Source organism: Wickerhamiella sorbophila, assembly GCF_002251995.1.
Source record: "Wickerhamiella sorbophila strain DS02 chromosome Unknown contig1, whole genome shotgun sequence".
Classification (NCBI taxonomy): Eukaryota; Fungi; Ascomycota; class Dipodascomycetes; order Dipodascales; family Trichomonascaceae; genus Wickerhamiella; species Wickerhamiella sorbophila.
The window spans coordinates 1,961,701-1,982,660 of NW_020193984.1; the positions used below are offsets into that span (position 1 = coordinate 1,961,701).

Consider the following 20,960-nt stretch of genomic DNA (forward strand, 5'->3'; position numbering starts at 1 on the left):
CCCCATCTCCGTCCGTTGTCGTTCTACTTACTGTTGAAACGTTGTCAAATAGATAAGGTCCGGAGGTGACTCCGAATGCCTCTAAATGACTAACCGGAGGGTGACCGTGCATCGATGTGCAGAGGAGCGCCCGCAAGAGAATTTTCAAACAAAACGGGATAATTTTTTGGATATATAAGAACAGCTAAATTACTGAACGATCTTTTGACGCATGGCAACCATGAACTCGAAGAAAGCAAACTGGTTGGCAGCAGTTCCCTTCTCGTAGATGTAGCGGCCAGCCAAGTACGAGCCGAAGATGGCCCGCAGATAGGCGTCAGGAACCCGCGTAAGAATCGTGTCGATGCCGATGGTACTGATCAGCTCGTTGGGTAGTGCCTGGCGCAGAATGGCGTTGCGGAACTCAACGTCCTGCCACAGGCTAGATTCCGAAAGCTCGTCGCTGAGCTCGTTGATGGCGATAGAAAGCGTATCGGACAAAACACTGCGAGGCTTGCCGGTCAGCTCGTGGTCGCGCCAGATAGCCTCAAACTCAAGGTCAGCATTGCTCTGGATGCGAGACTGGACCTCACGCACATAGCGCTTGTAGAACTCAGGCAAGTTGCCGCTCTTGGGAACACACATGTTGTCAAAGAATCCCTTGTCGTCAAAGGCAAGAGACGCCAGAACCTCCAGGGAAGAGGAAGTGACACCACCCTTGTTGGCCGAGGCGTCCTTGAAAATGACACAGCCAGCGGCCTCGAGCTCCAGCTTGGCGCTCTGCGTAATGAACAAGTTGGCACCCTCAACAATGTAAGGGATGTTAGTACGTCCGCTCTTCTCGTTAATCAACTTGTGAACATTAGCAAGGTTGATAGCTTCGGGACGACCACCGCAAGGAACAAAGATGTCAATCTTGTGCATGCTGCTGGCCTCGATGTGGTAGGTGTTACGGAAAGCGACACCAGAAACAACAACCTGGCCGCTGGGCAGAGTGACGTCGTTGTCGTCAATCAGCACACGATAACCCTGGGGCGACAACTTGGAAACATCGTAGCCGGAAATCATGGTGCGGGCCTTGGCCAAGCGAACAAGCTCGGTCTTGTCCAAACCGTTGGGGTCAGCAAGAACACCGGAACCATCGACAATAGCAACGTAGGTCTCGTTAGGGGTAGACAAAAGAATCTCGTTAGAGCCCAAATCACCGTCAGGCCCACCAGTCTGCAACTTGAAGACCTGCTTGTCGTTGAGATCCAACTTGCGGTAAATGCCTTTGACGTACTCGCGAACCGAGAGCGAAGTCATGCCGTACTCGTCGTGGGGGATACCACCAACGGTAGGCGACTTGCCGGTGAAGAAAGACTTCCACCAGGGGGCACCACGGGCCCGAGCGTGCTGGGTAGCCCAGTCGACCAAGCCGGCAGTGTTCTCGTCAGGACCCATAAACAGGATCTCCTCCTTGCCGTACAAATCGACAATGGCTTCCTTAATACCAGGAGTCTGACCGGGAATCAACAAGTCAATGATAGAATCAATGTATTTCTCGAATGCCAGGGTCATCTTGTCCTGGTGAGCCATGTCAAGAAGAATGACACCTTTAGAGCCACCCTCGGGAATATCCTTGTTCTTGCGCTGCTGGGTATTGGCAAGATTGTAGTTCTCATCAAACAGCGAGCGGGCGTTGATAGAGTATGCCTCCTTGTTACGAGAGCGCACAATACGGATACCACCACGAGCGACATCACGGAAACGAAGATGGAATCCACGGAATTCCTGTCCGACAACGAGGAACATACCGTACAGAGGCTGGGGGTACTCGCTGGTAGGCAGGAAAGAAGGATCCAAACGGAACGACAAGGCAACCTTGGTGGGAGTGTAAAAGTTGGTCTTGAGCACATGAGAATTGAACCGCAACAAAGCCTGCAAAACAATCAACTCGTGTTCATCAGTGGTGTTCTTGGTGATGCGGTGGGCCAACTCCTCGGTGGTGTAGACCTCGGTGGTCTGCAAGCGCTGGTAAGACAGAGTGGGCAAGAACTCATCGGCACCAGAGCTCTGCACGTAGTGGGTGTTTGCAAAGTGCAGGTACAACTCGTGGAGCACATCGAGACGCGAACGCAGCAGCTCCAGAATGAATTCACGAGTGAACGTCTCACCACGAAGACGGCGCTTGAGACGCTCCATCAATTCACGATTAGCAGAGTCGCCGACATCGATGATGCTCATCAAAGTCTCGTACTCGGCACCCAAACGGTTCAGGAAGTGGGAGACGAAAATGAAACCGCAGTGGGCATATACGGCCTCCTGAAGCGACAGATCACCACGAGCCAGCTCGTCGGAGAAAACAGAGTTGGGCAAGCAGTAAAGCAGCGATGCCTCACGGAGGATTTGGAAAATGGCGTTGGCAAACGGAGGCTTCTTGTGGCCGCGGATGATGACGCTAGACGGAGCAGGAACCAAGTAGAGAGACACAATGGTGATACCGTTGGAGAACTGCTCAACGTACTTACGGGTGGAGGTAACACCGTAGTAGTGGTACAAATGGCTCAATGCGCTAAAGTAGCCAGGGGTAGAGTTCTGGTGGTGTCCGATAACCAGGCGGTATTCTTGGGAATCCTCGACCTCCATGAGCTCGATAACAGGACCCATACGACGAACAACCTGGGACATGATATCTTGGTACATACGCTTGGTATGCTCAGTGGATTTTTCCCAGAAAGTCTTGTCAGAAAGGGTCTTCAAATCAGTCTCATTCTGGTTGGGGGTGGTGTTGAAGAAGTCGCACTGGTTGACAAAGTAGCAACGGAGGTGCTGCGGGTCACCATTGTCCTCCAAGGCGGAAGCGGAGCGGAATGTCTCGAGACGGAAAGCCTTTTCGGGAACCGAGGGGCTGATGTACTTCTTGTCAATAAGATCTTCGTAGCGCGGGCCCTCCAACGAAGACACACCAGGGGTGGAGGTGTGGATGAAGACGGCGCGGTCGTCGCTCTCGCGTTCGAGGCGGATATCGAGTTTGTGGTCGCTGCGAGCGTAGGCCTGGACTTTAGCGGCGTACAGCGAAAGAACGTACGAGGCGATGTTCTCAACCGAGTCGTTGGCAAAGTACAGGTCGTCGATTCCGAGCTGAGAGTAGAACCAGTTGGTTTCCATCTCGATCAGAGACTCGGGCACGAAGCCCTGGGTGTGCAATGCCGCCATAACCTCAGCCATTTGCTGCTCTTTTCCAGAGAAAACGGTTTTATTATAGCCATTGCTGTCATCCTTCTGGATAACTCTTGCTTTGTTGGTTCCGGGAACACCCAGAAGGGATGTTTGGCGGGCCATGCCAGGTCTTGGGACGTCCAGCATTGTTTTGACAAAGTGTTTTGGGTGAGGGGGGGTTGTTCGTGGCCTTTGAGTGGTTGTCGATCTGGGACCAGGGTTTATTTATATAGTGTTGGTAATTTTAGATTGGGGCTGCATATTTTTGAAGATGCCAGGTGCCGCAGTTTTCTGATCTGAGCAGGGTACGGGTTGCCCCCAATGGAAACGGCGCAACCGGCGAGCATAGAGGCGGATATAGTGGAAGCTGGAAAATCAAAATTTGCAACCACCTGGGGAATGCATTATGTCGAACAATGCCTTTTCAGCCTCCCTGAACTAATCACCTAACAGGTTGTTTTTACTTTTCCGAGCTGCTTGCATGCAACCCTCTCATTGTGGAGTACGTGTGTCTCTGTCATCATTTCGGCGAACCCAGGCAACATCGACCACCGTTTTTCTGCACGCAGCCCAACAATTTGCGGGAGCCCAGATGGCGAGCACTATAGAATTAGGCGTTTTTGCCAGAGGGGGGGCAGCTGGGCGCTTGGTCTTTGCAAGTTACCGGCACAATCTATTCAGATCTTTGCTGCGCTTGTGCACTTTCCTGATCAAGAGACCCTGACACCGTTGATCTGTTCAGAGCCTCCTCCAGCAACCCATCCCCAATACGTAAGCGCTAAGCGATCTGGGGGAACTTTAGTGTGGGGTCCGTTTCTGGTGGCGCAGGGCTGCTGGCGAGCGGGACCCAACGGGAAAGCATTTTTGAAACTGTTTGGGCGAGGTTTGAACTGGCACAGCCGCAAGCGTATGCTGTGTGACGACGTGTGTCTTCAAGATGTCTTTTTCACCGTCCGCTCTAACCTGCATGGTTCTCCGCATATGCTTGAGCAAAAGCGCCCCCTTACCCACTGGAAAAAAAAATGCGGGGCGGGAGTACGGAGCGTGACCTAGATGTTCCGAATAGGCATTTGGATCCGATGCGATTCAACGTATACACATAGAAGCGAAATGCGGTCTACACAAGAGCGGCGAGTCTGGGGTAGATGGGGCGTGTTGGCGCAGGGGAACAAGAATGGATAGTGAAGGATAAATATACGATTAATTTTTCAGCGGCTGTCGGACAAATCGCCAGAGTGTTTCAGCAGACGGCTCCAAGTTTCACAGCGCCCCGTCCTTGTCGAAATTCGACTACTCTGGATCTCAGCCCAAGGTTCCCTCCACACTAGAGGCCCAGGGCCGATCGGGTTCTGACTAATAGATTTAGACTTGGGACTGCTCTGGAAAATTCCAACTTCCTAATGTCTACTTCCGTCAAGTCAGTCAAGAATATTGTTCCTCTGTTGGACCGCGTGCTTGTTCAGCGCATCAAGGCCCAGGCTCAGACTGCTTCTGGTATCTTTATTCCCGAGAAGAACGTCGAGAAGCTCAGCGAGGCCAGCGTTATTGCTACCGGCCCCGGCATCACTGATAAGGATGGCAAGAGCGTGCCCACCAGCGTCAAGTCCGGCGACAAGGTCCTGATCCCTCCCTACGGCGGCTCTTCCGTCAAGGTGGGCGAGGAGACTTATTTGCTGTTCCGCGACAACGAGATTCTTGCCAAGATCAACGAGTAAAAATATGCTTGGTCTATGTACATACATCTCATCTCAACCTTAGTTTAAATTTTTTTTTTTCCTTGGATGCCATGCGGGCGTTAAGTCGCTTGTGGAATTGGCCGACGGGGATGTGCAGACGCCGATACTCCGATTCAAGCCACACCAAGGCACCCTCCGAAAGATGCTGTTCAATAATTAAGTCCATAAGAATGTTCAGAGCGATCTTGCGCTGCTTGGAGTCAATTCGGCCGGTCAGACTGCGATTTAGGTAGCTTCGCTTGGCTCGAGCAAACCCTTCATGCTGTGAGTCCCACTTCAGCTGCAAATTCGTGCACAGTCCGTGGGCATCAAACCCGGCGTCTCGTTGAATGTAGTCCAGGTACCGTTTGAACTGGTCCAAGTCCTTATTGCCGATCGCATGGTCACAGACTGCAGTGTACGCTGCGACCTTGTACTTGGTGGCTCCTGAAAATTTGTCTATGATTTCAAACGCCTGGTCAACGTCAACCTGGAGATAGTGCTTCACTAGCGAGCCCAGCTCCACAGAAGTGAACTTTCCGTTCTCCATTCGCGAGACCATGTCGGCCATCTGTTTGTAGTCGCCGGCATTGGCATATAAGCACATCAGCTGGCCGACCACAGGGCGGGGCAGGTTGTCTTTGAGCTCGGTCCGCAGTTTTTCAGCCAAAGCTAGGTCGTGGGCGACTCGAGCGGTTTCGGCCACCCCGAGAGCGTATTGCGGATTGTCTGCTACTCGACTAAGACATGCGTGAGCAATTTCCAAAGAGAGCCGTCGAAACCTTTTACGACGAAGAAATAAAACCAACAGGGGGAATACGATGTCGGTATGGGATAAATAAGTGTCCTGGTAGTTTGTGCATAAATAGTTCCAGATCTGGGCGATTTTGCCGAAATCCTCTTTCGAGGCAAAGAATTTTATTAGCGGCTGCATCACAACGTCGGGAATCTTGGCGCCATCGATCTTTTCTGCCAAGGCGTAGGCGGTGAAGACCTGTCTAGCGTCGGACTTTTGCACTGCCAGACTCGATTCGAGAAATCTCAGCTTTTGGAACGCATCCATCTTGATGCTGGATCCTAATTCGTGATGCAACTCGCTCAGGGTCTTGATGTGGAGCGGCGTCAACTTGGGATCATATCGAGTCAGTCCATCGACCAAAGTTTTCAGGTACCGGTTAGGGATAGAATACAGTTTGTAGAATCGAATATAGAACACTGCCGCCAGTTGGTACAGTCGTTCCGACAACGCAGACTCTATTAAGGCACACACAACTGCCGTATTGTCCGGGGCTAATGGTTCGATACCCGCTTGGGCCAAAATCTTGCGGGACGCACGAAACTTTTCTGCTGCAACCAGATCAGCGCACTTTTGTAGCTGGGCTATTCGTGCCGGTGCAGGTACCCAAGCACCCTCCACCAGTGGTTTTAATGGTACAGACGATACCGCTCGTATGCCCCAGGTATTTATTCGGGGCCGAGCTAGTCGTCTTAACATCCCTGAGTAAGAGGTGATGTTGGGAGGCGAGGTACAATAGGCGACGGCGGCTAAAGAACGCACCAGCCACGCCTGGAAATCTGGGTGTTTATTTGCCAAGTCCCGGTCCTTTAATATTAAACAAAATAATACCACATACAAAGAACCCCCCTAAATAGCGCTCTGTCTTGGCTGCCAAACTAAGCATCCTTACTAAATCCTCCCTCCGGCCGCGGTTAGCGATATGGAACTGGTTGTACCTGGAGCTATCCCGCCCCCCGGGGCTGAGCAGCTCCTGGCGCAAATCAAACTAGAAGAAAAGATCCGCGATGGAGCGGAAAATATGCTGTTGGAGCTTGAGGTGGACTCGGGCCGGGGCAAATCGTCCAAAGTGTCGCGCGAGCACCAAAAGCAAATTGTTGCCGAGCTTGAACAATCAACGGCAAAAATCGATGATCTCAGAACAAAACTCAAAGATATGGGCTATCTGGAACAAGACGGAGCTATGGAGCTGGTCTTGGACGAGAGTCGTAGAGGGTCCTCAGCAGGGATTGCCCTGAGCAGCAGTCGATCGCGAGTTGCTCTGCCGCTCCCTGATGAGAGTCCAGAGCGCTATTTCAGCAATCTTTTTGACCAATTGGACCCCAAAGCTAGTTTCAATGCGAATCTTGTAATCACAAACCATCTGGCGCACGTTCTCTCTGCGTTCCCAGTGCTCAAGTCCGAGTTCTCACTGCTAAACATTTCGGAAAAGGTCAGAGAGTTTTTATTGACAAACGACACCAAAATGATTGCGTTGGCGTATCGGATCTGCTCGTTGGTTATAACGCACCATTCTCCGCTGGTTGCCTTGCGTCGTTTAAATCTGGAGCACTTGTTGGTTATCACACTAGCCAAGCCGGACGAGCTCCAAACCCAACACGAACGGATTCAGGCCATTCTGCTGATTCGGGCATGTATTACCACCCCAAACGGTATGGCAGAGATGCCGGTTGGACTCATAAGAGCTCTAGTGGCCGTTGCCGAAACCAGCTCGGATAAACTCTGTGGCATCGCTACAGAGACGTTGGCCGAAATGGTCCTTATGGATCCAGTCAAGCTGCAAACTGCCGGTGCGATACGGGTTATGGTCAAAGTCTTACTGGAGGGACCATTGGAGACTGCTGTAGTAATTGCGCAGGTTTTCAATCGCTTATTGGATAGCCCGGAATCTCGGGCCTGCTTGCGCGACGGCAAAGTTCTCGACGGCATTGTTACGGTTTTTACAGATATCCAGCTCGGAGCCAACCCACCGCTAGAACGATTCAAGCCTGCAGCAGCAGTCATTGTTGCATTTTTGCGCTGCTGGTCGGGCCTACATTCCGTCAATGTCAAGAACCTCGTCGATTGTTTGATCATTCCGGTGAGCACACTACAGTTTTCGCTTTTGGGCATTTTCCAAAACTTGTTAGAGTACAAGCCCAACTCTATTATCAACCAATATACAGCCTACCTGCTGAAGCAGGTTCTTGATGCTGGCCTGCTGGATAAACTTGCTCGTATACAGATCAAGCCCCACTCTTCCGATTTCATGAACAGCCTGCTTCACGAGAATGCCAACCGGAGTAAAGAACCAATTGAAAAACAGACGAAAGCTCACATCATGAAATCTACCCTTGAAGCGGTAGAAAAGGCTCGGATGGTTATGGCTGTTGCGAACCAAGCTCGAGAACTGACCGCTACAATTTACCAGTTAATTGGCCACATTATGCCCAACTCACTCCGCGATCAGTATCTGCAAATCCCGCCTTCAATGGCTGGAGCCCTCAACCGCGTCCCCCAGTCTCGTATCGCTGCTATTCCTATTTATGGTATTGACAGCTCTCTCAAACGATCCATTGGAGGGGCAAGGCCATTGGAGGCATCACCCTCGGACACTTATATCAAGATCGGCAGTCAAATTGATGACGCTACGTTCAAGCAGATGCTCAACAGCACACATGTGCTGGACACTAAGATTTTCACCCGGTGGAATTGGGACACGCTTCTTGAAGTAATCCAGGGTCCCTTGAGAAACCCTCGCCGGGTTGAGGAGTTGATTAAAAACTCCAAATTTTTGAAACGTATCACAAACTTTTACCGCCCTTTCAAGCACAGGTTTGCTGATATCAAAGTCACGGCTGCGGCCAACGACAAGTACGTTCGGGTTGCCAAAGAGCTTATTTTGGCGCTACTTGATACACCAGAAGGAGCACGGTTTCTCGCTCACAACAACAAGGTCCTACGGCAAATCGCTGAGTGCATTTGCCAGCTGGAGCCGCTTTCGGGCATCACCTCTAGCGAGCCGATGTTTTCAAGAGAACGCCTTCGCAAGACCCTGGCATATGGCTATTTTACAATCCTGGGTGCGTTGAGTAAGTCGCGCTGCGGGCAGGCGATCCTCAGCGAGCTTCGTATATTCAATATGATGCACCAGATCTGCGAAACAGACAGGGATGATGTCATGAGGCTATTTTTGACGGCAATGGATTACTCGTTCAATGGGCACCCCAGAATCATTTTGTCAAAGGCGTTGACCGCGGGCAACAAGTCTGTTCGTCTCTTTGCAACCCAGCTGCTGGGCAGTCTTGTGGACAAAGTGGACACCCCGTGGCTGGTTGATTTACTGGTTACACAGCTTTACGACGTAGACCTTGCCGTGTGCCAAGTTGCCGTGACGGTGCTGATGAGTGCTTGTCACAACCAAGCTGTTCTGGACGAGTTCATCAAGCTCAAGCCAAGTATCATCCATCTCGGGAATATTGGCAACCCACTTTACATGCTGTTTTTATCACGAACGTCAGGGTTCCAGCATTTAGAAACTTTCGACTATATCAAGAGCGAAATGGATGCGTGGGTCCACGGCCAGAACGAAACGTTTGTCCAGCTGATGGAGAACTATCTCGAGCCTGCTCCACCCCAAACACCACTAGCCGTTTTGAATGCTCACCAATTCTGTGCAGGTGCCGCTGGTCCTCCTAGGCACTTTTTTGGTGAGCTGGTCAGCACCGAGCAGGGCTGTCGCTTGCTGAGATCTACCGGCTATGTGGATGAGTTTGCCCGGTACATTTCCTGCCATTGGCAGGATACATCACCCGAGGCTGTTTTGAAAATGAAGAGCCACATGTGGGCCCTTGGCCATATTGCTTGTCGACCACTTGGTGCAGAGTTTATTACCCTCAACATGGTCCGTGATATCTGTCGCTTGTTTGACCGCTCGCCAGTCTATAGTGTGAGCGGAACTGCCTTTTACTGCCTGGGCATGGTTTCATCCTCTTTTGAAGGCGCCGAACTGTTGATCCAATGCGGTTGGGCAGCTACTGTCGGCGTGCATGGAGACCATCGGGGCATTGCGCTAGTAACGGACAAAGAGGCACTTGATAGGGAAATCGGCATGTGCGAGTCACCTGCGCCGTCACCCAACCCGCCTTCGCCACAGGACACGTTTGATTTTGAATCGGAGCCGCTGACGCCAACAAAACGCCAGCCGTTGCAGCGGAACCCGCCGTCGTCGTCGACGCTCAGCGACCTCTACGAGTTCCCCAAGAAAGACGACCCTACTGTGCAACTTATCATGACTGCGATCTCGGATCTCAGCAACCATATCATGGCTAATGACGCATCCAAGCAGCTGATCTCGCTGCGCAAGACTCATAGCCATCTGTTCTGGAACCTCGATGTGTTCAAGAGCGTGCTCGAGCTTTTGGCCAAATTGCACTTCAAGCAGGTGGTTCGCCGGTTCATCATGGACTTGTTTGACATGAACCAGATCTTCGAGAGACTCGTCCGCAAACGCTCCAGGCATTTATTCTAGCATTTATTTTATTCCTATATATTCCCCTATTTATGACTGCTTAGTTATGCACAGACTTGGTCGCTTTGCCATGCAAAAGTCGATTGAGAGTTTTTTTGGACAAAAGCGAGCGCTGGCGACAAAGGCGAGCCCGGCAGCCAAAAAGCAACGCATTGAGGCGCCTGAGCAAGTCGAGGTGAAGGCAGAGCCCAAGCCGGTGGACTCCAAGCCCGACGCGTCGGGGACTTTAGAGTACGGTGATCTCACGAACGTGTTTGACAAAATTGAGGCCACAACCAAGCGGCTGGAGATCACAAAATATTGCTCGGACTTTTTTTCGCGTGTTTTGGAAACCCACCCGCACTTGCTGCCCCAGATCACGTACCTATGCATCAACCGGCTGGGTCCCGATTATGAAGGTCTCGAGCTTGGAATTGGCGAGTCGATTATTATCAAGGCTTTGGCCGAATCCACGGGCCGCACTCCAGCGCAAATCAAAAAGGACTACAACCAGCTCGGTGATTTGGGCGGAGTGGCCATTGCGTCGAAAAAGAGCCAGGCTACCATGTTTAAGCCAAAGCCCTTAACAGTGGACATTGTTTTCAAACGCCTTGTTGAAATTGCTAAAAGCAGTGGCCAGCAAAGCCAGAGCAAAAAGGTCAACATCATTAAGCAGCTGCTGGTGTCTTGTCGAGGAGTGGAAGCCAAGTACCTAGTCCGCAGTCTTGAAGGCAAGCTACGAATTGGGCTGGCCGAAAAATCCGTTTTGGTGGCATTGAGCCAAGCATTTGTCCAGCATGATTTACGGCTAGGTCGTGAAACGTTGGCGCCTGAAGCAGCTGAAGATTTGGTCAAAGACGTGTTTTGCCAAATGCCGAATTACGAAACAATTATCGAGGCAGCAATAAATGGAGGTGTCAAGCATCTTCCTGAGGTTGTAAAGTTGACCCCCGGAGTACCCCTCAAGCCTATGCTTGCCAAGCCAACCAAATCTATCACTGAGGTGCTGGATCGCTTTTCTGGTGAAAAATTCACGTGTGAGTACAAATACGACGGCGAGCGGGCTCAAGTCCATTGTACAGCGTCCGGATCGATGCATGTTTACTCTCGAAATATGGAGGACATGTCGCAACGGTATCCAGACATTATTGATATTATTCCCAAGATTCGAACCCCTAAGACGGTTGACTTTATTCTTGACTGTGAAGCCGTAGCTTGGGATACGGCCCAGCATAAGATTCTTCCATTCCAAGTCCTTTCTACACGCAAGAGAAAAGATGTCGAGAGTGGCGATATCAAGGTCAAAGTGCATTTGTTTGTTTTTGACATTTTATACCTTAACGGCGAGCCCCTGTTGACCAAAGCGTTGTCGGAGCGGCGCCAATTGATTGCGGATAATTTTAACCTGCTGGCCGACCAGTTTTCACCTGCCGTCTCAATGACCTCGGAGAGTATCGAAGAGATCCAGCACTTTTTGGACCAGAGCGTCAAAGACAGCTGCGAGGGGCTAATGATCAAAATGTATGAGGGCCAGGAGTCTGGCTATGAGCCTAGCAAGCGATCTCGGAACTGGCTCAAGTTGAAAAAGGACTATCTCGACGGTGTCGGTGACTCGCTTGATCTAGTGGTGCTGGGGGCGTACTTTGGCCGTGGTAAGAGAACTAATGTGTACGGAGGCTTCCTGCTAGGCGCGTACAACCCCGATACTGAAGAATACGAGACGGTTTGCAAAATCGGTACGGGGTTCAGCGAAGCAGATCTCGAAAGGTTTCATCAGCTTCTAAGTCCGCTGGCGGACCCGAAACCCAAGTCGTATATTGACCATGACCCAGCCGCCAACCAGCAGCCAGACGTGTGGTTTGAACCAAAACACGTGTGGGAAGTTCTTACAGCTGATTTGTCCTTGAGTCCCGTGTATCGAGCAGGCCACCATGAGCTGGGCAAAGGAGTATCGCTGCGCTTCCCCCGATTCATTAGAGAACGCGAGGACAAGGGCCCTGAGGACTCAACAACAAGCGATCAGCTGGTGCAATTCTATCAACGTCAGGTTAGCATAGCCGACTAATAGCCTATTCTTGCTTGGATATTTCTACATAGGGGGAGCATGTCTTGACGACACTATTGCATCTCAAACACGACCAATCGCCCTTTTCGAGCTCGAGCTTCAAACACACATAGCAGTAAACATGACCACAGTCTGTGACATAAGGGTTTGTTACAGCGTTCGTTTTAAGTGTACCGGTGACGCCAGCGTCTCTTTGGTAACAGATAGCACAAGACTTGTTGGGCAAGAAACTGAAATCGCCCTTGCTTGCTCGGTTTGTCCACAGCAGCATTGCTATTTTGCGTTGGATTTTGGCGAAATTGACCAGAGGCAAAGCAAATAATAAGAATTCGGTCAGGGCGTTCCAAACCAATTGGCGGTTCTGGAACTCGAAATTAACCACCCGCGACACTGTGTGGGTGACGGTGACGTATTTCATACGCAAAATCCTCATAACCAGGGTAGCATAGTTTCCCGAGTAGAGGAATAGGACAAAGTTCAGTAAGGTGGCACCTGTCCATACTACTGACAGCCGGTCAGCCAGGGCTCTGAGTTTCTGGACAACTGGGTTATCTGGGTTCTCATAGGATGCGTTCACCAAGTAGCTCTCTAGTTTGGCCCACAAAAACGACCCTCCAATTGTGATGGCTCCGTAGGCTAGTTTCTGCTTTTTAGACAATGGAATGCGTAGTGACTTTGTGGAGACAGCGTGGGCGAGCTGCAGGTTCTGCAACTTGCCGCCGTAGGTTGTTGAATTGTTCCAGACCGTGACCTTGAACATTAAAAGCTTCAGCAGGAGCATAAACTCGTCCTCGTAGCGGTCCTTCCAGTCCGGGTTGTAAATTTTGATCGCATCAAACAGCTTGTCCTTCAGTTGACTCAGGAGCTCCGAATCAAGCAAACTGGCGTCCAGCTGCCCCACCCGCGGCTGAATTTGCCGCCCCAGAACGTTCATAATTTGCGGGGTTAATGGGTGAACAGAGCTTCGCAGGGTAGTAAGCAAAGCTGCTATGCAGTCGAACGACCAGCCGAATGGTTCTGGTTCACTGCCCGGAGTGGAACAAATGACAGGGCAGGCCGCGCAGGTTCTGCAGAGTTTGAAAATGAATGGCAGTCCGCCTATGCAGCACCAGCCTGGCCAGTTGCCGCCGCACCCCCAGATGCAGGATCCCCAGGGGCCGGGCCAACTACCTATGGGACAAGCACCCATGAATCAGATCGGGGCGGTTCCGAATCAGTACAATTTCATTCAACGCGTGCTACTTATGCCACCAGGTCAAAATACAGGCTACATGCCCAACCACATGTCTTCGCCAATGCCTATGATGTACCCCATGGTTCCGCAACAAATGCCGCCCCAGATGCCGCAATCAGCGCCTGTATCGGCACAGTCTACGCCGCAGCCGGTTGAGAATACCCCGTATGCCATGCCGCTGTCACAGCCTGCGTTCACCGCGGCCACGCAGTCTCCGCAACCGCAGCCGCTGCAGCCGCTTCTTCCGAAACCGAATGTGCCTGGGCCGGACGACAAAATGCTGCGCAAGCTGCGCAAGAAGGCCCGTATCCTGGAATCTGAACTGCACATGAAAATGGCCGAGTGTATCAGTCACCACGATGAACAGCTCAAGCTCAACGAGATTCTGAATCGCATCACCAGCGAGAACCAGACCCTTTTGGCCATGATAGAGAAGCTAGAGCCGGGGGTCAAGTCGGCTGCTCCGGCCCAGCGCTCGCCTTTGACGAAGGGAGACCTGGAGCTGTACGAGATGGTTGCTGCTGGAACGCACATTGGCTAACGTATTTAAATAACCTTGTAATTAACTGAGATGACGGGCTTTGCGAGTGCATTGCACTAGAGTCCTTTCGACAACGACATCAACAGCAGCGCCAGCATCAGTACTAACACCCGCATCAGCACGCATTTGCCAGTCGTTCAGGACCAACGTATTAGCAGTCGAACTGCATTGCACTAGAGCAGAGCTTTTCTATAACTTTAGCATCAGCGGCACAAGCACCAGCACCAGCAGCACCAGTAACAGCACTAGCATCAGCACCAACGTATTAGCAGTCGCTCAGGACCAGCATCACGTATTTGCCAGTCCCTCAGGACCAGTACCACGCATTTGCCAGTCGTTCAGAACTCAGCCCCGTCCCGTTGCCAAGCTCTGATCACTCAACCCACGATCCAGTCGCTAACTCCGCTCCCAATATACAAAACCATCAGCGTCACTTGCAACGGCATCTATTTGCTATATCTATAAGTTAAAGCTTGGAATCCAAGTTGATCTGGATAGACTTGGGGTGCAGATACGCATCTAGACCATAGCCACCGAGCTCTGAGCCAATACCGGACATCTTGAAACCACCAAAGGGCAAATGCAAATCCTGGTCGTTGGAGGAGTTGATCCACACGGTACCAGTATCCATGGCGTTGGCAGCCTTGTGGGCCTGTGTGATGTTTTGCGAAAAGACAGCACCGCCGAGTCCGAACAGCGAGTCGTTGGCAATAGCAATGCCCTCGTCAAAAGTCTTGAATCGGGTAACCGTAACAACAGGACCGAAGATCTCCTCACGAGCAATGGTCATTTCGGGAGTAACGTCGGCAAAAATGGTAGGCTGGACAAAGTAGCCCTTGTTTCCGGCCCGGTCACCGCCCAAAACGCAGCGAGCACCCTCAGATTTGCCCTTGGCAATGTAGTTGAGGACGCGGTTGAACTGGATGGAAGACACCTGGGGACCGTGGCTGGTGTTCTTGTCAAAGGTATCGCCAATAGTTGTGCGGGCTTCGCAGGCCTTTTTGAGCTCGCCAATGAACTGCTCGTAAACCTTTTCTTGAACAATAATACGAGAAGTAGCGCAGCAGACCTGGCCCATGTTGTACATGATACCCTCAACACACCATTTGGCCGCCTGCTCAATGTCAGCGTCGTCAAACACAACCGCAGCCGACTTACCACCGCACTCCAAAGTGACGTTTTTGAGATTGGACTTGGCGGCAGAAGCCATGACGGCCTGGCCGACGGGCGTGGAACCGGTAAATGCGACCTTGTCAACGTCCATGTGACCAGTCAGAGCGTTACCGGCCTCAGCACCGTAACCAGACAACAGGTTAAACACACCAGGAGGGAATCCAGCTCGCTTGACTAAATTGCAGAAATACAACATAGACAGCGGTGTGTTCTCTGCGGTCTTCATAACAACGACGTTGCCAGCGGCAATTGCGGGGGCAATCTTCCACGCAGCCATGGCAAGAGGATAGTTCCAGGGAATGATCTGACCAACAACGCCGTAGGGCTGGTGACGAGTGTACATGACGCGACCTGGGTTGTCCATAGTAACTTTACCTTCAATCTTATCAGCCCAGCCAGCGTAGTAGTTGTAAACCTCAATGCAGTGGTCGACATCGTAGTTGGCGTTTTGCCAACGAGGCTTACCCGAATCAGCTGCCTCAACTGCAGTCAAAGTGTCAAAGTCCTTCTTGATCTCTTCACCAAGGCGGCGGAGAAGCTCACCACGCTCATAGCCAGTCCATTTGGCCCACTCGCCGTGGAAAGCAGCACGTGCAGCCTTAACAGCACGATCGACATCGGCAGCGCTTGCAGCCTGGACGGTAGCAATAGGCTCTTCAGTGGCCGGGTTCACACTGACAATTGTCTTGCCACCAGTAGCATCGACCCATTCGTTGTTAATAAACAGCTGGGTGGGCTGCTCATAGGTAACATCTCCGAGAGTAATCTTGACGCTCATTATTTGCCTCACCACATCGCCTAGTTGGGGTATTTATACCCGACATGCTCTGTGCGTCATCCCAATGCAGGGTTTCGAGCGGGGATGAGAAGCCCACGGGGGGGGCTTGTAAACCCCTTGTTCAGACTTCAACATGGCTAAATTCACTAATTGGTTCTAGACCAGACGCCTCCACTTTGCTATAGTGCCATTCATGGCAAGGTTTCCCGCCGTTATCAAGCAAAACTCATTTGATCTAGAAGCCTTCCTGATTAGGCAGGTCTACCCACTCCGGATAAGACGTACCTGGGATTGTTGAGGTCGGCCGACTCTGAGCAATCGCTTGCCGAAACAAACACTTTGACAAAAATAAAAGCCGTTCCCAGGTTTCGTCCCTCTTGGTCGTGCTAGCCTTCAGACCTTATCGCTTTGCATCGCACCCCTACCCGCCAAGACGGGGTTGGGATCGCTGATAAATTTCAGATCGAACTTACCAGAGAATGCTTCGGCTGGGCGGTTTCCGCCGCGTGGTGCATCGGCTCAGTCGGCCGTACAACGTCCTAGCAATGGAGAGCTCCTGCGATGACTCTGCGGTTTGTTTAATCGATCGGTTGGAATCGGGGCCAAAGCTCGTCGACCATCGGAAAAGCACGTTGAATAGTGCAAAAGAAGGCGGTATAATCCCCATCGATGCACTTGCCCACCATCTCCAGCAGCTGGCTCCACTTGTCCAAAGTATGCTCGAGGAAAATGGAAGGCCCAAAATAGACCTGGTGTGTGCTACCCAAGGTCCTGGCATGTTTTCGTCACTAGCAGCTGGCCTGCAGGTGGCTAAAGGACTCGCCGTCGCTTATAACGTACCCCTGATCCCTGTACACCATATGCTCGGGCATTTACTTACCCCGAGATTTTTCACAAACGGACAATCGCCCACCTATCCATTCTTGAGCCTTTTGGTCAGTGGAGGTCACACGATGTTGGTTTTGTCCGCATCGGTGACCTCTCACCGAGTTCTTGTGGACACAATTGACATCGCAGTTGGAAATGCTGTGGATAAATGCGCAAGATCACTGGGGTTAGTGGGGAACATGTTGGGTAAAGAACTGGACGAATTCTGTCGCACCGGGGATGTCGCACAAATCCCGGACGACCTCAACTTCCCGTTGCCGTTGGAAAAACGTGCTGCCGCCTCATCGTTGGCTTTTTCATTTGCACATTATGCCTCAATCATGCCCCGAGTATCAAAAAAGTTTGCATTGGATCCACTAGAAGAGCAACCTGAGGAAATAAGGCGAGCAATCGGGAAGAGACTTCAAGCTGATATTTTCCATCATATTTCTAGAAAGACCACAAGGGCACTAAACCAATTGGTCGAGGACGGGGTTATACCCAAAACCCAATCTATAGACTTTGTTTGTGCCGGTGGAGTGGCTGCTAATAGTGTTTTAAGATCGACTCTGGAAACACTCAAAAGTCCAGTGCCTCTGAAATTACATTTCCCTCATTTGGAATGGTGTACGGACAATGCACTAATGATCGGCTGGGCAGGGATTGAAATGTATGAGGCGGGTATCAAAAACTCCGGGATGGCAGCGGTGCCACTGGCAAAATGGCCGCTCAGCTCGTTTCCAAGCGAGACGGCATGAATGCATCGGCGGGGTATCTTGCGCAGAGCTGCTGCCATTGAGAATAATTTAGGGTGAAGACAAACTGCTGTCGGGGCTTTGATTCTTTAAGTCTTTGTGCGGTTCGCACATGCGGAATGTTCTCTTCGCCATCGTTGTATATAGTAACTTTAAGCGCTGAAACCAGAGTGCTCAAAGCGTAGACATTCTCAACGGTTTGTCCAAAATGTTGTGCGTTCAAAACAACCCTGAAAATATCTAGAGGTGGTCCACCTGCTTCTTCATAGTCCACAATTCGTACAAACATGCTTTCGACCAGCTGCTTGACTGGGTCCTCAGCATCATCAGATCGCTCCACAAGCTCTGGTGCAGCCGTGTCTCCAATTGGTCTCTGGTGACGTCTGCGAGGGGCTCTGGTAGCTGGTACATCTGGTGGGGTTGTAATTGGATCATAAATCCATCCAAAAACCTGGTTGCTATTGCGAACAACAACGCGGCCTAGCTTGCACAATAGCGCTGGTCTGTCGAGGTTGTGGTCATTGCCTAGTGATACGATAGCGTCAAGAAATCGTTCCTTGGTAATCTCGTAGTTTGATCCCCGAAGTTGTCCTACAACACGCTGTAAAGAAGCGTCTGCTCGCTGGCTCAGTAACTCGCTATCCCTTTCCATCAACGAACCGTTGTGACGTCCTCTAACAAACCGCTCGAAATTCTGGTCCATTTCTCTCTCAAACGATCTAAACGACTGAATATCGCAATTGGGATCAACGTAGTGTGCCTTGTGGTCGTCAAACTCTCGTTTGAGACGTTCCAGCTCGAACATCTCGTCCGTCATTTGCGGCACAAAGGTTAGCTAATAGGAAGTGTCTCAAGGACCGGGCCTATATTGGTGGGAAGCTGCTGGTAATACAACAGAATCCAAGGCAGTTGTGGTTGTGCAACTAATTTTATTTTGTTTCCATTTACTTAATTGAATGCGGTTTATTGTGCTTTCTAAATCGCGTCTGACAAATTTCGCGTTTTCATGAGAATTCATCGCCTCGATCCAGATGTCGTCAGTAAAGTGGCTGCCACGGAAATCATTGGCAGCCCTGTGAACGCTCTGAAAGAAATTCTAGAAAACAGTTTGGACGCCGGCGCTACAAATATCGAAATCGCAGTCAAAGATGGCGGCTTTAAACTCCTGCAGGTCACCGATAACGGTGACGGGATTGATCAAGAAGACTTGGCTATACTCTGTGAGCGCCACACCACCTCGAAACTCAAGACGATCAAAGACCTGGAAACTATGGATACCTTAGGGTTTCGCGGCGAGGCCCTAGCCTCGATTTCGCACATCTCGCATGTGTCTGTTGTATCGAAAACCAAGCAGGCTCGAACAGCCACTCGAGCAGAATACGAGGCAGGAAAAATGACAAGCCAGAAACCAATTGCCGGGGTCCAGGGAACTGTAATTGCCATCAAGGATCTGTTTTTCAACACGCCGTCGCGGGTCAAGGCGCTCAAGGGCCGATCAAACGAAGAGTACCAAAAGATCCTCGACGTAGTGTGTCGCTATGCCATCAATTACGCAGGGACGTTTTCTTGTCGACGCGACAATTCAGGCCAGCCCTATGTCATTGCTGGAGCCACGGCCAAAGACAAGATTCGAAGAGTGTACGGCCCGTCTGTGGCTAATGATTTAATAGAGATCAATCTCGAGGGTGATGAGTCTATAGGCTTGAAATCAGTCTCTGGGTACGTTTCCAACGCCGACTACTTTTCCAAAAAAGGGGCAAACTTTATTTTCTTTGTCAATGACCGTTTGGTGTCTTCGGAGGCCCTGCGAAGGGGCATTCAGAAACTTTACTCGCAGTATGTGCCTAAAGGGGCCTTTCCATTTGTCTTTTTGTCTTTGAAAATAGAATCAGACCGCATTGATGTCAATGTCCATCCCTCGAAACGCGAGGTGCGAATTCTAGATGAAACGGAAGTCGTCGACACAGTTGTGGCTGGAATAGAGCAGTACCTATCGAACCAGGATGCAGGCAGAAAGTACAAGGTTCAATCATTTATTGCCTCATCCAGCATGCCAATCAACTCTGTTGATAGGCCCACAGCGGCTCAAAAGTACGAGCATCATTTGGTGCGCACAGATCCGCAGCAAAGCACATTGACATCGTTTGCACGTACGCCAATCAAACCCCGAGAGAACATTAATTTACCCCCATCCGACGAGGAAAGCTCAGAGTCGAGCAGTATTCCGCCATCAAATGACCACCAGGTGCTGGAGTTTAAACCAATGGCATTAGCGTCGATTGCTGCCCTCAAACAGGAAATCAGTGATCATTCCAGTACAAAACTAACAAAAATCGTCACTAACCACTCGTACATTGGTCTGGTTGATGTATCAAAGTCATTGGCTGCAATTCAATATGACGTTCGGCTATACCTTATCGACTACCATGAGATGTCACTACATTTATTTTACCAGATCGCGCTAACCGATCTTGCAAACTTTGGAACAGTTTCGTTAGGCGATGGACTTGCTATCGCGGACCTCCTTGAAATCTCAGGTAAAGCTGTCAAACCGTCGCCCATGCTTTTAACAATGGCACCAATGCTCCAGGACTATTTCCGGATAACAGTCAAAGAAAAAGACAACCAGATGGTTTTGACACAGTTGCCCTTGCTTTTGGAAAACTACAATTTGCCCGTGGCCCGATTACCGGACTTTTTTGTCGATCTTACCCAGCTGGAATGGGCCGACGAGCAAAAGTGTCTGGGCGGGATATGTATGGCATTGGCAAAACTACATCAGCCAGTCGCTCCATCGGCAAGTGAAGTAGAAACAATACTCAACTCTGCAAAACGCCGGCTGGTAGCTACAAATCAACTGGGTTCGTCCATCGTGGAGATCGCTAACCTGCCGGGTCTATACCGGGTTTTTGAGAGATGTTGAATATATACAATATATTAAACCAAAACGTGTTTAACGCACCGGAGGCTGCTCTGGCTCGCCAGCCTCAGTAAGAGGCCGCACGACCTTACGCTCGGGAACGGGCACCTCCTTACGGGGACCAGGCCAGCCGGGCGGAAGAATGCCTGCCTTTTTAAATAACCGTGCCACGGTGGGAGTCGGCTGTGCTCCAACACCGATCCAGTATTTCGAGCGCATAAAGTCCAAGCGAACGTCTTTGATGGGGATCTCGCCAGCCGCGGCAGCTTGAGGGGACAGCGGCAACGCGACGGGGTTGTAGGTGCCCAGAACCTCGATAGGCAGTTTTTGTGGCGCCTTCTTTGCTTGCGAAACAACAATATTGTACACAGGCTCGTGCTTGCGGCCGAAACGGGCCAAGCGAATGCGAACCGACCCTTTCATTGAACTAATGAAAAATTCTGACTA

At 50.9% G+C, this 20,960-nt stretch overlaps 12 protein-coding genes across 12 annotated transcripts; 6 read left to right on the forward strand and 6 right to left on the reverse strand.

The window, feature by feature from the left end:
• Positions 1–189: 189 nt before the first annotated feature.
• B9G98_01215 (NAD-specific glutamate dehydrogenase) lies at positions 190–3,327 on the reverse strand (the record flags this gene model as incomplete). Its single annotated transcript, XM_024807773.1, has 1 exon — positions 190–3,327. One exon carries the CDS (start codon positions 3,325–3,327, stop codon positions 190–192), a length of 3,138 nt encoding a protein of 1,045 aa, XP_024663541.1.
• Positions 3,328–4,580: 1,253 nt separating this feature from the next.
• On the forward strand, positions 4,581–4,895 carry B9G98_01216 (heat shock protein, mitochondrial; the record flags this gene model as incomplete). The annotated part of the gene is made up of 1 exon (XM_024807774.1): positions 4,581–4,895. The coding sequence occupies one exon, from the start codon at positions 4,581–4,583 to the stop codon at positions 4,893–4,895; it is 315 nt and encodes a 104-aa protein (XP_024663542.1).
• A 28-nt stretch (positions 4,896–4,923) lies between these two features.
• Positions 4,924–6,390, reverse strand: B9G98_01217 (hypothetical protein; the record flags this gene model as incomplete). The annotated part of the gene is made up of 1 exon (XM_024807775.1): positions 4,924–6,390. One exon carries the CDS (start codon positions 6,388–6,390, stop codon positions 4,924–4,926), a length of 1,467 nt encoding a protein of 488 aa, XP_024663543.1.
• Positions 6,391–6,613: 223 nt separating this feature from the next.
• On the forward strand, positions 6,614–10,201 carry B9G98_01218 (Target of rapamycin complex 2 subunit ste20; the record flags this gene model as incomplete). The annotated part of the gene is made up of 1 exon (XM_024807776.1): positions 6,614–10,201. One exon carries the CDS (start codon positions 6,614–6,616, stop codon positions 10,199–10,201), a length of 3,588 nt encoding a protein of 1,195 aa, XP_024663544.1.
• A 46-nt stretch (positions 10,202–10,247) lies between these two features.
• On the forward strand, positions 10,248–12,245 carry B9G98_01219 (DNA ligase 1; the record flags this gene model as incomplete). The annotated part of the gene is made up of 1 exon (XM_024807777.1): positions 10,248–12,245. The coding sequence occupies one exon, from the start codon at positions 10,248–10,250 to the stop codon at positions 12,243–12,245; it is 1,998 nt and encodes a 665-aa protein (XP_024663545.1).
• Positions 12,246–12,249: 4 nt separating this feature from the next.
• B9G98_01220 (Peroxisomal biogenesis factor 2) lies at positions 12,250–13,179 on the reverse strand (the record flags this gene model as incomplete). Its single annotated transcript, XM_024807778.1, has 1 exon — positions 12,250–13,179. The coding sequence occupies one exon, from the start codon at positions 13,177–13,179 to the stop codon at positions 12,250–12,252; it is 930 nt and encodes a 309-aa protein (XP_024663546.1).
• A 55-nt stretch (positions 13,180–13,234) lies between these two features.
• B9G98_01221 (hypothetical protein) lies at positions 13,235–14,020 on the forward strand (the record flags this gene model as incomplete). Its single annotated transcript, XM_024807779.1, has 1 exon — positions 13,235–14,020. The coding sequence occupies one exon, from the start codon at positions 13,235–13,237 to the stop codon at positions 14,018–14,020; it is 786 nt and encodes a 261-aa protein (XP_024663547.1).
• A 378-nt stretch (positions 14,021–14,398) lies between these two features.
• B9G98_01222 (Aldehyde dehydrogenase) lies at positions 14,399–15,971 on the reverse strand (the record flags this gene model as incomplete). Its single annotated transcript, XM_024807780.1, has 1 exon — positions 14,399–15,971. One exon carries the CDS (start codon positions 15,969–15,971, stop codon positions 14,487–14,489), a length of 1,485 nt encoding a protein of 494 aa, XP_024663548.1. The 3' UTR covers positions 14,399–14,486.
• A 479-nt stretch (positions 15,972–16,450) lies between these two features.
• Positions 16,451–17,596, forward strand: B9G98_01223 (tRNA N6-adenosine threonylcarbamoyltransferase, mitochondrial; the record flags this gene model as incomplete). The annotated part of the gene is made up of 1 exon (XM_024807781.1): positions 16,451–17,596. One exon carries the CDS (start codon positions 16,451–16,453, stop codon positions 17,594–17,596), a length of 1,146 nt encoding a protein of 381 aa, XP_024663549.1.
• On the reverse strand, positions 17,568–18,410 carry B9G98_01224 (hypothetical protein; the record flags this gene model as incomplete). Its single annotated transcript, XM_024807782.1, has 1 exon — positions 17,568–18,410. One exon carries the CDS (start codon positions 18,408–18,410, stop codon positions 17,568–17,570), a length of 843 nt encoding a protein of 280 aa, XP_024663550.1.
• Positions 18,411–18,599: 189 nt separating this feature from the next.
• B9G98_01225 (Putative MutL 1) lies at positions 18,600–20,516 on the forward strand (the record flags this gene model as incomplete). Its single annotated transcript, XM_024807783.1, has 1 exon — positions 18,600–20,516. The coding sequence occupies one exon, from the start codon at positions 18,600–18,602 to the stop codon at positions 20,514–20,516; it is 1,917 nt and encodes a 638-aa protein (XP_024663551.1).
• A 30-nt stretch (positions 20,517–20,546) lies between these two features.
• Positions 20,547–20,936, reverse strand: B9G98_01226 (37S ribosomal protein S16, mitochondrial; the record flags this gene model as incomplete). Its single annotated transcript, XM_024807784.1, has 1 exon — positions 20,547–20,936. The coding sequence occupies one exon, from the start codon at positions 20,934–20,936 to the stop codon at positions 20,547–20,549; it is 390 nt and encodes a 129-aa protein (XP_024663552.1).
• Between the last annotated feature and the right edge of the window lie 24 nt (positions 20,937–20,960).